This window comes from Gracilinanus agilis, chromosome 6 (assembly GCF_016433145.1).
Source record: "Gracilinanus agilis isolate LMUSP501 chromosome 6, AgileGrace, whole genome shotgun sequence".
Taxonomy (NCBI): Eukaryota; Metazoa; Chordata; class Mammalia; order Didelphimorphia; family Didelphidae; genus Gracilinanus; species Gracilinanus agilis.
The window spans coordinates 156,937,474-156,954,506 of record NC_058135.1 but is presented as its reverse complement, the minus strand read 5'-3'; the positions used below and the strand labels follow the sequence as shown (position 1 = coordinate 156,954,506).

Here is a 17,033-nt window from a genome sequence, read left to right as displayed (position 1 = left end):
GTGTATTGTCTCATAGGTGGAAGATTGGTAAGGGTGGGCAATGGGGGTCAAGTGACTTGCCCAGGGTCACACAGCTGGGAAGTGGCTGAGGCCAGGTTTGAACCTAGGACCTCCTGTCTCTAGGCCTGACTCTCACTCCACTGAGCTACCCAGCTGCCCCCTAGATAGTCTAATCTTGATTATTTAGAGATGCCTGCATTCTGTGATTTGGAATCCCTACTCAAAAATAAAAATGAGAATGTTCCTTCTGGTTCTAAATCTATGATCCTATGATATTTTATTTTTCCTGACATCTAAAGTAAGAATTTCAATTTCCAAATGAATAATTTTCTATAGTAATGTGTTAACTTTAAAGTTTTTGGGGAACGGTTTCAGATTAAAAGTGACTTCAGTGAAATTAGTTATTATAGATGATCTAATAATTATATGATATTCAAAACCGTCATAGATCTTTTCTTCCACTAGTCAAATTTTAAAAATATGGTAGATTTTGTTTAAAATTTATTGGACTGAGATAAATGAAGATTTAGAGTTATTCTGTTTCTTGGGTTTTATTAAATCTTTTTTTTAACTTTAAGGATTATGAATTAATGTTCCACTTGCATAAATTATTTGGAAAATACTACACATTAATTTCATTTTCTTTAACCTTCAATGATTTTTATCAATGAAAAGGAAATTGCTTTTTTCCAAAGGGTTATGAATGACATAGTACTTGCAAAATTCCTGCAACTTTCTGTCAAATACATTTTAGAATACATCTCTGATTTAGGATGCTTTTTTAAATTATGAAATGTACGTGAAAAATTTATTTTACTTCTGATATATTGATTTTACTGGTTGGCTTGTGTCTTTGGTACACATAGAGAGTTAAAACACATACACACACATGCCTTGAAGTTGACAGTCTGCTGTACAGTTGGTACTTTTTCAGTAAAGAGTACTTTAAGTAATTAATTGATTCTTCAATGATCCAGGAGTTTTTTTTTTCAAGTTTTCTACATAGACATCTAATGCCCCATCCTGTCTGAACTGAATTCCAGATGATGAAGATTGGCATTGCCCCAAATATCAGAATGATATTAGTGATATGGCAGGGTAGAAATAAAAAAGGGAGCAAAAAGAAGTCAAAGATGTCATCTGTTATATTATCATCTCAAAGAAGATGAGACAAGAATATCACATGTGTGGATTATACAAAAAAAGCAAATAAAAACAACTGCTTGAACACATGGGTCGGGGTGGATGTGATTGAGGGTGTGGACTCGAAACTACCACACCAATGCAACTACCAACAATTTGGAAATAGGTCTTGATCAAGGACACATGACAAAACTAGTGGAGATGTGCATCGGCCATGGTTGGGGGGAGTGCGGGGGGTGAAGGGGAAAGTAGGAGCATGAATCATGTAACCATGTTAAAAATGAATATTAATAAATGTTTTAAAATAAAAAAATTAAAAAACCAAAGAAATTAAGATAAGGCAAAAAACAAACATGGAAAGTCTTTATAGCAAGTACATGGGACAAAAGCCTCATTTCTAAACTATATAGAGAACTGAATGAAATATATAAGACTATAAAGCATTCTCCAACTGTAAGATAAGTATAAGTAATGGGGTCACCAGGGATATTAAAAATCAACTATGGGGTTTGTGGGAACACTCTCTGGGATGTAAGAGAGACTAAAACTGATGGCTGAAGTCTTGTACAGCTACACCACTCCCAACTGGAAAATAACAACCAACTGTCATTCTGGCCAGAGGCTTTGAATTAACTGACAAGGTAACAAGGTGAAATTGGGTTTTAATTAGAAACAACTAAAAGGAGGGATAGGAATGACTACTCTAAAATCTTAACACCTAATAACAAAACCCAAAGGGACAGGGAAGGACTTATTCACTACACTAATTTAAACTATCTAACTAACAGGGCCCAAGGAGCTATACTGGAGTCTCTGGGTTTCTGCCTCACACCTGGAACCTGCCAGGTTTGAGTACAGCTGGGGCTTTTGTGGCTTTGGGATTTCTCACTGCAATCCACTGATGATGTCTGGATGTCAGGAGCTGCAGTTGTCTCAGGAACTAAGCAGTAAGGGTTTTGCTTGAAGCACTGTCCTCTTCTCTTGTTCTTTTCTTAAATGCCACACCACATAGGATCCCAGGGGAAAACAGGATGCAAGGTGTCCTTTGCTCTGAGTTCTCCCAGGCTGGCAACATATTTTGCCTACCACTAATGGAGTCTACACACAGCACACAGATAGACTTCCTCCTCCTTCATTCCAACCTGGAATTCCCAGCTCCAGCTCCTTCCTGCTAGATACTTCCTAATCAATATATAATCAATACCTAATAACTAGCTAATCTACTCATAACAGTTCCCCCCTTTGCACAAAGCTGAAATTACCAAAATTTTGGTATTTTTGCACTACAAACTAAACTAAAATTCTAACCCAAAATAACAAACAACCTACACTAACTCTATTCTATCTAATACTATCCTACTCTACCCTACACTAGGGATTTCAACAAGGATAGGTAAAAAGATAAATACATTGAACAGTTACATAGTTCAAAGCATAAAACAACAAGTAACAATGCAAAAATTCCCAACAAAAATCAACAGCAAATATGAAATATCAACACAAAAGTCAAAACAAACATCAAACATAACTCCTATTCTAATACAGAAATATCCTACCAACTAATAAATGCAAACCATTTTGGGAAAACATTTTAACACAACGTTGCATAAGTCTTTACATCAAAATTAAAACAAAACAGTAAACTCCCTTATGCAAATTACATTTGAATGTTTGCAACTCAATTACATCAAAGTATTCACAGAATTTACATTTATACACATATATACACATTCAATATATACATGATATATACATACATGATATACATATATACATGTATGTACATATAATGTACATATCAAATATACATATGTACACCCTTTACATATATACAATGCTTACACTATAATACAATTTACAATATACACATACTATTTACACAACTATTTACATTACTTGTGATATGTGATCTGTAGTATGTTATATGTTCGTCATGTAATGCAATTTTGTTATGTCAGTTATATCTGCACTGTAATCTACATTAGTACCTTATCTTATCCTCTAACCTAATCTAATATTATATCTATTCTACTAAACTATTCTAAACTAACCCTAATGTATTAGTTTGTTAGTCTAGCTACATCTATCTAAATAACTAGCTAATCTTTGTTAGTAACTAACTATCTCTTGTTAGTACTTACTTATCCTATAGCTAATTCTAATTTTGTTAGTATTATATATTGTCTCATTCCATAAGGAACACAATGTATCCTAACATGTTTGTGTTGTATGTATCTGATTTGTTATGTTGTTTCTTTGCTATATTGTGTTGCAACATGTTACTGATGGATGTATGATACCTACCCAAAACGCCAGATCTCCTGTAGATCTCCTTCAGATCTCCTTTCTTCTCACGATGTTCCATTCCTCTAGGAAATCCTCTCTTCTTCTCTCCGGTTTTCCTCTTCTTCTTTTCTCCATCGAAGGTCTTGATAATTTTATGTGCAATGTTGGATGCATATGAGTATGTAATGATACTATATACATTACCCAAAAACTTCCAAACTATTTAATCCAAATTGTCCATGATTAATCCTCTTCTTTAAGAAAATCCTTGAAAATGAAGTTTTATCAGTTCAATTCATAAGTCCATCAGTCTTAATACAAAGTCTATAAATTCTGAATCCTGAATCCTCTTCATCCATATCCTCTTCCATCCGAATGTCCTCTTCCACTGGAATGGTCCTCTCCTTACTGAACTTTCTGACTGCAGACTCTAATTGACTGAAGATCTCAAATTACACAATCTCTTCTTCTTCTTTTTTCTTCTTCATCATTATTAACAATTTCTACAGTTTCATTATCTATTCCATATGCTAATTTATGTGAGAACAATGATACCACGAATCTCTACCTAAAACTTTTACAGAAGATGGTGAAACTAATACAATTGTATAAGGACCTACCCAATTTTGTTCTGTTGCCGACGTTTTGGCAAAATTTTTCACATAGACCATATCACCTGGTTGAAAATTATGAAGAGAATAATCCAATGGACCAGATTGAATTAATACTCCCATATCTTGTAATTCTCTTAGCCTCTGCTGTAAAGCACTTAAATATGAAGCAATTTGAAAACCCCATCCAAAGAGTGATGCATAAATAGCCTTACAAGTTTTTGCTTGTAGTGGAGCATGTCCAAAGAGCATCTCATAAGATGATATATGTAGATCCGCTCTTGGTCTCATACGTAAAACAAAGCTATGGGAAGAATCTCTGGCCATCTGAGATGAGTTTCAGCACAGAGTTTCCCAACCATAGTCTTGAGTTCCCTATTCATACGCTCCACCTGACCTGAACTTTGCGGATGATACGGAACATGATATTTAGGTGTTATTCCTAGATTCTCATAGATTCTTCTAAGGATATCCTGAGTGAAATGAGATCCCTTATCCAAATCTATGTTTAAAGGTACACCAAATCTAGGCACAATTTCTTTCAGTAACACTTTCACCACAAAACTAGCTGAATTTGTATCTGATGGAAAAGCTTCAGGCCATTTAGTTAGTCTATTGACTATCACAAGACAATATTTGTATCTTCCAGCTTTAGGCATACAGATATAATCAATCTGTAAACTCTCAAATGGACAATATGCTAAAGGTCTACCACCCAAACCTTTCTTTCTGAAGGCACTTTGATTGAACTTTTGGCAGACTGGACAGCTATTACAGACCTTATTTGCAACAGTACTTATTCCAGGAGCAACCCATTGTCTCCTGATAGAATCCACAACAGCTTGTGTACCAAAATGACCTTTTGTGTGGATGGCTTGACACAAATAGGTATACAAATCTTTTGGTAACAATGGTCTTCCTGTATCAGTAATCCATATCCCATGTTTCCTAGCTCCAAATTTATCCTTCCATTTCTCAATATCTGAGTCTACATAAGCTTTCTCTAGATCATCAGAATCAATAGATGTTAAATTCATCACATAGATTGGAGCATTCTGAGCTGCATACTTCGCAGTGATATCAGCTCTATGATTTCCTTTAGAGACTGAATCTCTACCACGAGTATGACTCCTACAATGAATTACTGCCAGCTGTTTTGGGTTCTGGATTGCTTCCAACAACTCAGTTATTATTCCTGCATGAGCTATTGGTTTTCACGATGCAGTAATAAAACCTCGTTGTTTCCAGATCGTTCCTGTTGCATGACAAACAGAAAATGCATACTCTGATTTTCTGGACAGTGAGGCAAGAGTGTGATGGTAGAACACCTCACAAATTAAAGAGACTTCAACAAGAGAATATGAATTTGCTTTCGGATGCCCGCTCCGCCAGAGTATACCGAGATGAATTGGATGCACTTTGGGAAAAAGCAATTAGAGTTGACAAGCTTGAAAACAAAGTCAGCAGATATAAAGAGAGGCTACATGATATTGAATTTTATAAAGCAAGAGTTGAGGAACTAAAAGAAGACAATCAAGTATTATTGGAAACAAAAAGTATGTTAGAAGACCAACTAGAAGGAACCCGCACTCGTTCTGATAAATTACATGAATTAGAAAAAGAGAACTTACAACTGAAGGCTAACCTACATGATATGGAGATGGAACGTGATATGGATAGAAAAAAGATTGAAGAGCTAATGGAAGAAAATATGAGTTTGGAAATGGCACAGAAACAAAGTATGGATGAGTCATTACATCTTGGCTGGGAATTGGAACAGATATCAAGAACTAGTGAACTCTCAGAAGCATCACAGAAATCTCTGGGCCATGAGGTGAATGAATTAACATCAAGTAGATTATTGAAATTAGAAATGGAAAATCAGAGTTTGGTGAAGACCATAGAAGAGCTTCGAAATGCTGTGGATTCTGTAGAAAGCAGTAATTCCAAAATTCTGAAAATTGAAAAAGAAAACCAAAGACTTAGTAAGAAGCTGGAATTTCTTGAGAATGAAATTATTCAAGAAAAGCAAAGTCTTCAGAATTGTCAAAATCTGAGCAGGGATCTAATGAAGGAGAAAGCACAGTTGGAAAAGACCATTGAAACACTTCATGAAAATTCAGAAAGACAGATTAAAATACTGGAACAGGAGAATGAGCATTTGAATCAAACTGTAACATCCTTAAGGCAGCGATCACAAATAAGTGCTGAAGCAAGGGTGAAAGACATTGAGAAAGAAAATAAAATCCTTCATGAATCTATTAAAGAAACAAGCAGCAAGTTAAACAAAATTGAATTTGAAAAGCAACAAATTAAAAAAGAATTGGAAAATTACAAAGAAAGAGGAGAAAGAACAGAAGAACTTGAGAATGAGTTGCATCATCTTGAAAAGGAAAATGAATCATTACAAAAAAAGATAACTAATTTGAAAATTACCTGTGAGAAAACTGAGACCTTAGAGCTAGAAAATTCTGAACTGGAAGTAGAAAACAGGATGCAAGGTGTCCTTTGCTCTGAGTTCTCCCAGGCTGGCAACAGTTTTTCCCTACCACTAATGGAGTCCACACACAGCACACAGATAGACTTCCTCCTCCTTCATTCCAACCTGGAATTCCCAGCTCCAGCTCCTTCCTGCTAGGTACTCCCTAATCAATATATAATCAATACCTAATAACTAGCTAATCTAATCTTACTCATAACACAACTGACAAGTAGTCAAAGGATACAGATAATTCTCAGATGAAATTAAAACCATCCTTAGTCATGTAAAAAGTGTTCAAAACTACTATTAATTTGAGAAATACAAATTAAAACAACTCAGAACACCACCTCACAAATACCACCCCACAATAATCCACCAAGCCAGTTATTATGACAGAAAAAGAAAAATGGCAAATGTTGGAGGGGATATGCTAAAACTGCTACAATAATATACTGTTTGTGGAACTGTGAGCTGATACAACATTCTGGAGATCAATTTGTAACTATGCCCAAGAGCCATTAAACTTTTCTTACCCTTTGAACCTGAAATACCACTATTAGTTCTGAATCTCATAAGAGGAAATGATCAAGTTGTACCAAAATATTTACAACAGCTCTTCTTGTGGTGACAAAGAACTAGAACCTGAAGGGATGTTCATTAATTGGGGAATGGCTGAAAAGTTGTAATATATAATTATGATGCAATACTAATGACAAACAAGACGATCACAAAAAAAACCTGGAAAAACTTATGTGAACTGATGATGCAAGGTGAAGTGAGAAGGACCAGGAGAACATGTATGCAATAATAACAATAGAGTATGATAATCAACTTTGAATGACAACTATCATCAGCAATGCAAGGATCTAGGATAACTCTATGGGGTTCATATTAAACTGCCACAAAAGGAACTAATAGAGTCTAAATACAGATTGAAGCATACCATTCTTTATTTTATATCCTCCATATTTTTTCTCTAATGCAAGTGATATGTGTCTTCTTTTACATGATGAAGATGGAAATATATATTGTATGAAGACACATGTACATTCCATATCATATTACCCAGTGTCTTGGAGAGGTTGGAGGGATGAAGGAAAGAACATGGATTGCAGAATACCAGAAAATTGTATTGACATATAATTTAGAAAAAAAATTAAATACTATCTCATTTGACCCTAAGAACAACCCTGGGAAGTAGATGCGATTAGCATCCTCATTTTGCAGTTTAGGAAACCAAGGCAAAAAGAGGTTTGTCCAAGATCGCAGAACTAATCAATGTTTGAGATTGCATTTGGACTAAAGTGTTCCTTCCTCTAGGCCAGTGGTTCCCAAACTTTTTTGGCCTACCACCCCCTTTCCAGAAAAAAATATTACTTAGTGCCCCTGGAAATTATTTTTTATTTTAATAGCAATTAATAGGAAATTATTATTTCCTATTCTGGATTGCTGTAGCACCCACCAGGGGGTGGTGGCACCCACTTTGGGAATCACTGCTCTAGACCCAGCACTCTATTCCCTATATTATAGAGCTACCTGATTAGAATAATTAAACTTGTTCTAAAAGAATAGATCAGTTCTACTTTCCTTCTTTAAAGAGGTGGTTGAGAATGAGGTGGTTGTGGTTGTTTTTGATATGTGTAGACCATGGCCTATACTCTCAGACTCTATTGATGTTGATTTTGATTAGTTTAGCTGCCGCATTTTTTCTTTTTCTTTTTTCTTAGTTTATGCTTTTTTACATTGATGCTTCTCTAGAGAGAGGAAGAGGGAAAGATAGATTTCAGAAATAAGGTAATGCTTTACTTAAAAATAATCAATATATTTTTAAACAAGATAGTTTTATTTGTGACTTTTTGCTCTTATGCTACAATCTTTTCTGGATATTCTCTAGCCCATCTCAACCCTCTCCCAAGTTCAACTTTCTTTTTCCCATGTGCCCCCCTATTTAACTTTCCTGTGACAAAGAAAAACAGCTGAGGAAAAATAGCCACTATAGTAATTATACCTGATAGTGAATACAATATTTTGCCCTAGTAGGTTCCTACATTTACTGTTAAGAAGGAGATATATTTCATTAAACTCTTCTGGGGGCATTATTGGTATTCACATGTTAAGTTTGTTTTCTTTTTAGAGACTTTTCATTTATATTGTTGTACTAATTGACCAATTTACGGTAGCATTTGAAACTGCAACCTCCCCAACTCACCATCCTCATCACTCCTCCCCACACAGTAAATTACCTTCTTACTGGGAATAGGGAGGAGTGAAATATAAAATCTATTTAAAATAGTTAAACCCTACCTATTCCCTTTGCATTTAGGTTATAGAAGATATAACCTTATTTCCTGCTGCAGAAGAAATGAACATCAGTTAATGTGGATGGAGATAAAAATGTTCAATCTAGTCTGGAAGATGCCAGTAAAATATAGACTCCTTGGGACATTGAGAAGCACAATTAGATCCCAACATTTCACTCTTTCCCTCTATGATGAGACCAAAATTTAATATAGACATTTTGTACAGTATGTAATATTGAACAGACATTTTATGCCTCTGTTTTTATGCTTCAGATTGGATTTATGATGTACTTATACCTCAAAAGATCTAATCAAACCTTTCAAAAGGAAATTAATTCACTGTGATGTTAACTCTTTCAGATTTCTGTTCAAATTGATCATGACCTGCCTATAAAGAGACATGACTGGAATAACACATAAACATAATTCCAGTTTTTTGTCCATTAGTCAACTAAGAGAGAGAGCATGGCAGAGTGGATGGAGAGAAGGCTAAACTTCATTAGAGTCAGGAGGACCTGGGTGAGACATGAGTTCAAGAAGTAAGGTGGGAAAAAAAGAGATGAAAGATATCATTAAGTAGAATTGAGGTCAACAACTTTGAAACTATTAGATCAGGGTCAAACTAATAAAGTATTTTGACTTTGACATGAAGTTCGAGGAGCAGGTGTTTAGTACAGTGTTCTGAAAAGGCAATGCATAGGATCACATCCTAGATTTAGAGCAACTGTGGAAAAACTATAGGTCATCTAGTCTAATATACTCATTTTTTTCAGATTACATGTTGATAAAATTTTTAATATTTATTTTCAGATATTTTTATCTATATTCTCTCCTTCTCTCCCAACCTTCCCTCTTCCCAAGTAGGCAAGTCATATCATATAATACATATTTCCATGAACATCATGTTGTGAAACAGACACATATTGCTTACACTAGAGAAAAATTCATGGAGGAAGAAAAATGAATAATTGTATGTTTCAATCTTCATTCAAATTCTGCCAATTCCTCCTATGGTACTCAATATCATTTTTCATCTTGAGTTTCTTGGAATTGTCCTGGATGTTTGTCTTTTTGAAAATAATTAAGTAATTCACAAATGATCATCCCACATTATTGTTGTTACCATGTACAATGTTTTTCTCTTTCTGCTCACTTTACTTTGGATCATTTTATGTAAGTCTTCCCAGGTTTGTGTGTGTGTGTGTGTGTGTGTGTGTGTGTGTGTTTGTGTGTGTGTCTTTGTGATCATCTTGTTTGTCACTTCTTATGACAAAATAGTGTTCCATTACAAGTATATAACACAATTTCTTCAGCCATTCCACAATCAATGAATATACCTTCAGCTTCCACTTCTTTACCACACAAAAAAAAGAGCTGCTGTAAATAGTTTTGTATAGGTGGGTTATTTTCCCTATCTATCTCTTTGGGATACAGGTCTAGTAGTGATATTTCTGGGTCGAAGAGTATGTACAGTTTTATTGTCCTTTGTTCTCCAGAATGATTGTCTTATTTCCCAATCTTTCTTAATCTTAGTGCCCTCCTTCTGAGATTACCACCAATTTATATTTTGTATACACCTTCTTTATATGTAGTTGTTCATATATTGTCATCCACAAAAAACTGTGAACTCCTTGAAAGCAATGTGTTTTTTTTATCTATGAGCCTATCTCTCCTTTTCTCTTTTCAAGGTATATTACTCTTTCTTATCCCATGATCCCAAAAATAAAATCCTATTATATTCAAATTACTCCCTACTCTTTGTTTGTATATGTTCCTATTCATTGCTCTAATAATAATTAAGTTCTTAGATATCTTCAGTATTTTAAGCATCCTAAGCACTTTAGGTTTCTTACATACTTCAAGTATCATAGATGTCATAAGCATCATAGATGTCATAAGCATCTTAGTTATCATCTTTTTACTAGTAATGAAATCAGTTTATCCCTGTTGTTTCCCTTGATTGCTTCAAGTATCTCTTATACTTTAGAAATCTTAAGTATCCTAGTTACCACTTTCCCATAAAGGAATGTAACAAGTTTAAAACCTCACTGATTCCCTTGATTTTTTTCTATTTAATGCTTTTTTGGCCTGTTGAATTTAATCAGTGATTTTTTTTTAGCTCTGATGATTTTGTCAGGAAGGAGTGCCTGGAATTCTTTTATTTTATTGTGTCCACTTCTTCCTGTGGAGTACTGTTTAATTTCCCTGGGGATACTGAGACTTAGGCATTGTGGAATATCATATCCCATGCCTTCCAATCTTTTAATGTAGAAGCCTCTAGGTCCTGTGTAATCTAGACTGTGGTTACAAAATATATATTTTTTCTTGCAGTATTTTATCCTTGGCTTTGTATTTATGGAATTTGACTATATGTGTCCTATGATTTTTAATTTGGAATTTCTTTCAGGTTCTATGTAGATTCTTTCATTTTTTATCTTCTTCTCTTGTCCTAAAACATCAGGGCAGTTTTCCCTGATAATTTCTTTCAATATTGCGTTCATATTCTTTTTTTCTTTTTTTTTTTTGATTGCTTTCAGGCTATCTAATAATTTTTCATTCATCTCTCTTGGATCTTTTTTCTAGGTCAGTTTTTTTTTCAGTGAAAGATTTCAAATTTTATTCTATTTTTTCATTCGTTTGAATTTGTTTTATTGTTTCCTGCTGTCTCATGAAGTCATTAGCTTCCATTTGTCCAATTCTAATTTTGAGGGAAGTTGTTTCTTCTTTGAGGCTTTACACTTCCTTTCTTAGGGAGTTAAAAATAACTCCCTAAGAAAGGAAGTACAAAGCCTTTTTTAGGAAACTATTTTCCCTGGTAAGTTTTTGTTCTAAGTTGTTGATTCTTTTTAATCATTATCTTTTCTATTTTTTCTTCTAAGTTTCTGATTATTTATTTTTTCTTTCTTAGAGCTCTTCCATGGATTCATTTTGGACTTAATATCCTTTCACATTTTTCTTTGAAACTTCATATCTTCATTTTTGTATTGCTGTTCTTTTCTGAGCTTTTTTTGTGGGGGATCATCTCTCTTGTTGAAATATTTTGTAGTGTCACTTTTTTCTGACTTCTATTCATTTTGAGGCTATGTTTTCCCTTGATTTTGTCTATATGCTGAAGGTTACCTCTATTCCTGGAGTGGGGAGGATATACTGTACTGAACTTGTACTTTGCCTTGACTGAGCTCAGCTACTTCAGTCTTAGATTGAGCACATTGCAGAGGGAGCCTAGTTGGCCTACTGCATGGAGGTTTGCAACTGTTCAGTTCAGCAAGGAGGACTGGTTGGAGTTCGACTGGTTTGCATTCAGTTCTGGCCAGACCCACTAAGGCTGAACCTTATTAAGCTGAGTCCCTCTTAATGCTACCTGTGCTGAGTCATTTGTTCCTCTGTTCCAGCTACATTATGCAGGGCCACTTTCCTCTATTGCTGCTTATTCTGTATAATGTTGGTTTCCACTCTTATCCTGTTAAGATTGGACCAAGCTGACTATTCTCTTTCTCTTGTCTTGTATGCAAGTTCTACTGAGGCTTGTTCAGCAATCCCGCCTTGTACCTCAATGAGATGAGTTCTCTTTTCTGTTCCTCCTTGTTCTTCTGGATCAGGCACTGTTTCAATAATTCTTCTGTTCATTCTGCCACTTCAGTATTAATTTTGAAGTATTTCTGTTCTTGATGGTCATTTGGACCATGGTTGGCAGGCTATGAGTATTTCTTACTTTGCCATTTTGGCCTTATCTGCTCCAGCCACTGCTTCTAGATAGATAACACAATTTATAGAAGAAAATATAAGCACAGAAGTTTAATATCTAGAGCCAGGATTTTCCCAGGTTTTCTGAATCCAAATACATTATACACTCTATTTTATGTACTATGTGACTTCACAGGATTTGGGTTCAAATTATAATTTCAGGAATATCCCTGATCAGAGGTAGGAAAAGACTCCTGGCTATTAAACATTCATTAATTTCTTTCTTTATACAAAGCATGAAGAAATAAAGAAAAAACAAATATATAGTTCCTGCCCAAAGGGGGCTTACTTTTAAGGAAGAGACAAAGAATAAATACCTATGTATATAAGTGAGATATATATGCATATATATATATATAATAAATGGGAGGTAATTTGATAAGGAAGGTTAAAGGAGTGAGAGGAGGGATCGAGGGAGGCTGGCAAAAAAAGTGTCTTTTTTGAAGAGGGAATATGAACAGTCTTGAAAGCAGCCAGAAAAGCAAACAGGGAAAAATCAGATAAGCAATCACTCCAAGCACACAGTATAGACGAAGAAAAGGAATGGAATTGGGTGATAGAGCATTATTTGCAAGAAAAAAAATAAAAGAATATCAGTGTTACTAGATCATAATAGCACATGAAGAAAAGCAAAATGCAAGAAGACTGGTAAGGTAGGAAAGGGCCAATATTCAAAGAGCACTGAAAGCAAGAAGATTTTATATTTGAGCTTAGAAGCAATAGGGAGCCCCTAGACTTTCTTCTCAAAGGGGATGAGATAGTCAGACTTGTGCATTAGAAAAATTGTTTTGGCAGCCGAGTGAAGAATGGAATGATGTGGTTTAAGATTTGAAGCAGGGAGACCAATCAGAAGCTAACATGATGAGGTGATGAGAGCCTAAACTACAACTTTACCCATATGAACACAGAGAACAGGACATATTGCAAAGAGTTTGTAATGGTAGAAAGGAGAAGAGTCGGCAACAGGTTGCTTTTATAGTGTCAGTTGAAGTGATAATACCTTGTTTGTGAGTCTGGGTGGCTGGGAAAATAGCAGTAACATATACTGCATTAGGGAATTTAGGGAGAGAAGGGAATTCGGGGTGAAAAGGAATGATGAAGCAATATAGCATAGTGGATAGAGAAGTGCACCTAGAGAATACTTAGGTTCAAAGACAACCTCAGACATTTACTGTTTCTGTGACTGGGCAAGTCAGCCATTATCTTTGAGCTTTGATTTCTTCCTCTATAAAACAACCAAGTTATACTTGATGATCTCTAAGGTTCCTTCCAGGTAAAAATCTTTGATCTATAAGTCCTCTGAAAGCTTTGTGATCTATTTGATTTCAAATTAGCAAATAACTGGAAAGAACTTAATCACTTTTGTTCAAGTCCCATTATTATAATAAAAATGACAATGCTACCAATATTAATTGACAGATTTAGTGTCATACTTATCAAATTATTGAAAGTTTACTTTAAAGATCTTGAGAAAATAATGACAAAATACATCCAGAGGAATGAAAGTTGAAGGGTATCAAAGTAAATAATTAAAAATGCAGGAATGAAAGAAATTCTGTTTCAAATTATATGACAAAACAGAAATCATGAAAATTACATAGTACTGGTTAAAAAAGTAGAAAAGTTGACCAATAGAATAGACTATGTAAGCAAGGCCCAAAAGCATTTGAGTATAAGATAGAAGCTAGTCCTTGATGAACCCAACACAAACTACTACCATTCAGCAATTACTATGGGGGGAATAGGAAAGCAGACTGGCAAAAACTATATTTAGTTCTACATTCTACACCATATACTACAGTAAGCTCCAATTAACTTAAATATGAAATATCATAACCAAAGAAGACTAGAAGGAAATGCCTTTCACAACTATGGCTGAGGAATATAGAGGAAGTGTCATTAGATTAAGAACATATATTAAATGTATCATAAACAAAGGTTATGCAGTTGTCTTTGGGTTTTAAGGATAACTGTGTGCCAGCTAGTACTATCCTCTCAAATTCCTATCTCTTACAGAACTTTTTGTGCCACCATTTCTTTAAATACCACTAATTGAATCTGTGGGGTGTTGGGATTGTTTTATACTGTTCTGAAATCACCTTTATTAACCTACATGGAATTTACATGGTAGCAGAAAACTTGAACTATTATGGAAAGAATGTTAAAATCCTATGCTTTGATTTTAAAAAAAAACCTCATCTGCAAATGTACAGGATGGAGAAAGCATGGCTAGATGCCACATGTTAAAGAGGAAGAGAAGATATTTTGGTTGGGAAACATTAGAGAAAGCCAGAAAAATTATACCGTCTAAGCAAATCATCTAGTTCATCCTTAGCTGAGACTATCCCTGAAAAGTTATTTTTTCATACTATTTGGTTTTGATATCTTCGTGGGTGTGTTAGTGGACTTTCCAACTCAAAGATTTAACAGTTTGTCTTGACATCACATCCCTCTTCCCCCATATCCAGAAAAACAACTACTACAAAATCTAGGAATTCATTAATTAAAGTTTTCCTACAATAAAATTATTAGAGATGAGTAGTCCTACAATGTATTACTCTCATTAAAACAACTTTTTATACTGAATTCATTTTTGTATGCCATATTTTAGGGAGGTCATGGATAAACTAGTCTTTTAAGAGAACTGTGATGGTAAAGTAGCTAGAAATCTTGCCATATAAGGTGTAGTTGGAGAAATTGAGAAGTTTAGTCAGAATAATAGAATTCTTGGAAGATAGAGAATATGTTATTTATGTTTATATGTACAAAAGATTGTTTAGGTGGTAGAGGGATGATACTCATATTACTTAGCTTCAAAAGTCAGATATAGGAGCAAAAGGTAGGACTGAGAAACAGATTCCTGCTCAATATTAGTTTTTTTTTTAAATCCCCAAAATCATCACTATTTTAAGTGGAATGCTCCATCTCAGGAGTTAGCAAGCTAGAAGTCTTTTTATGAAAGGAAACTTGTTAGCAATATTGAGAGATTGCTGTTCAGGTGGAGGTTGGATTAGATAACCTCTGAGTTTGAGCTCCCTTCCAACTGAGAATACATGATTCTTAAGCTTATTACAGACTTTAATGCAAAACAAAGCTCTATAAATCAAATTCGGCTAAAATATGTCAGTATTGGAAAAAATCACATTCTGTCAGTTTTCAGACATCTTTTTTCCTCCTCAGGCTAAAACTGACAGGTTATAAAAGACAGTCACTTTGGGTTTCTGTCTTAATTCAATTCAACAAATGTACATGCAGGACTTAATAATAATAGCTCTCATTTCTAGAACTCTCCTCTTCATAACCCTCTGAAGTAGGTAATGGAAGTTTCATCTTTCCTTTACATTTGAGAAACTGGAACATTCAGAGAGAATGAATTACTTGCCCAAAACACAGTTAATGCCTGGTAGAAGAAGCATTTGAACACAGGTCTTCTGAATTCATTACATTGCCCACCACATGCAAGAGACTGCCTACTATGTGCTTAAGTGTTTCAGAAGTTGATAACGAAACAATCTGAAACCACAATTGAATTATTTATTTTCATTTACAAACACACACACACACACACACACACGCACGCACGCACACATCTCAGATCCATTTTTTACATTGTTTAATTAAAAGTCATAGGTTGTTTCTTCCCAGGAGTCTGTCATATTTTTGGACATCTTTTATCCTCCACAGTAACTGGCAACCAAGACTGCTACTATAAATCAAAAAGTAAAGCTTGATGCCAGGAGGGAAAAAAAAAAAACAATTCCCAGCTCACTTGCCCTCCCCTCTCTCCTCTGTATCTGTGACTCTAACTGATCCTGACAAGCTACCCACTAAATCTTGAGAGAGGACACCTCATTTTTTTTTTGAATCAGAGTTAGGAACATGAAAGTATTTGACAACAATGACCAAACTTCAACAAATTCCTATGCATTTCCATATGACTGCTAAGCCTTAATTCCTCTGGATTTTGAATAAATGAAGACCTGACTGATTTACCATTTGTACACTGCTAATATTAGCCTCCCTCCCCTCCTCACCTTCCTTCTTTTTATTCTGCAAAAGAACACTAGTCATCAAGGCAAGGAGACTGGGACAATAGCAAACCTTATTAGGAGATACGAGGGTGGGTGTTATTCTTTGTTCACATAACTGTAGTTTTGTTTTATGGCTCTCTTCCACAGTCAAGCAACAATTCTGCTACCAACTAAGTGACATCACTGTTACAAAAGGTTGACCCTGGGAATACTTATTAACATGAGAAAGCCTAATCTCTATGGTAACAAGGAGCATTCAAGGCCACCGGGTCATTTTCCAGTTGCATTCCAAGGAGAATTTAGTCAGCTGATGGCATCAGAGTTGGCAAGACTGTCAGTAAGGATAGCATTCAACAAATTCTTGTCTAATTCTAATTCTGTGGGAAGAGAAGGCTCCCAGTCAAAGAGATGATGAGAAAGCCATGATCTCCATCAG

General features: G+C 34.9%; 1 protein-coding gene across 1 annotated transcript in view; it reads left to right on the top strand.

Annotated features, from left to right (window-relative positions):
* The first annotated feature begins 5,316 nt into the window (after positions 1–5,316).
* LOC123252392 (girdin-like) overlaps positions 5,317–17,033 on the top strand; it is a 99,825-nt gene continuing 88,108 nt past the window's right edge. Inside the window, exon 1 of the mRNA XM_044681723.1 lies at positions 5,317–6,536. Within this exon, the coding sequence (XP_044537658.1) occupies positions 5,317–6,536 (1,220 nt within the window). The remainder of the gene's footprint in view (positions 6,537–17,033) is intronic.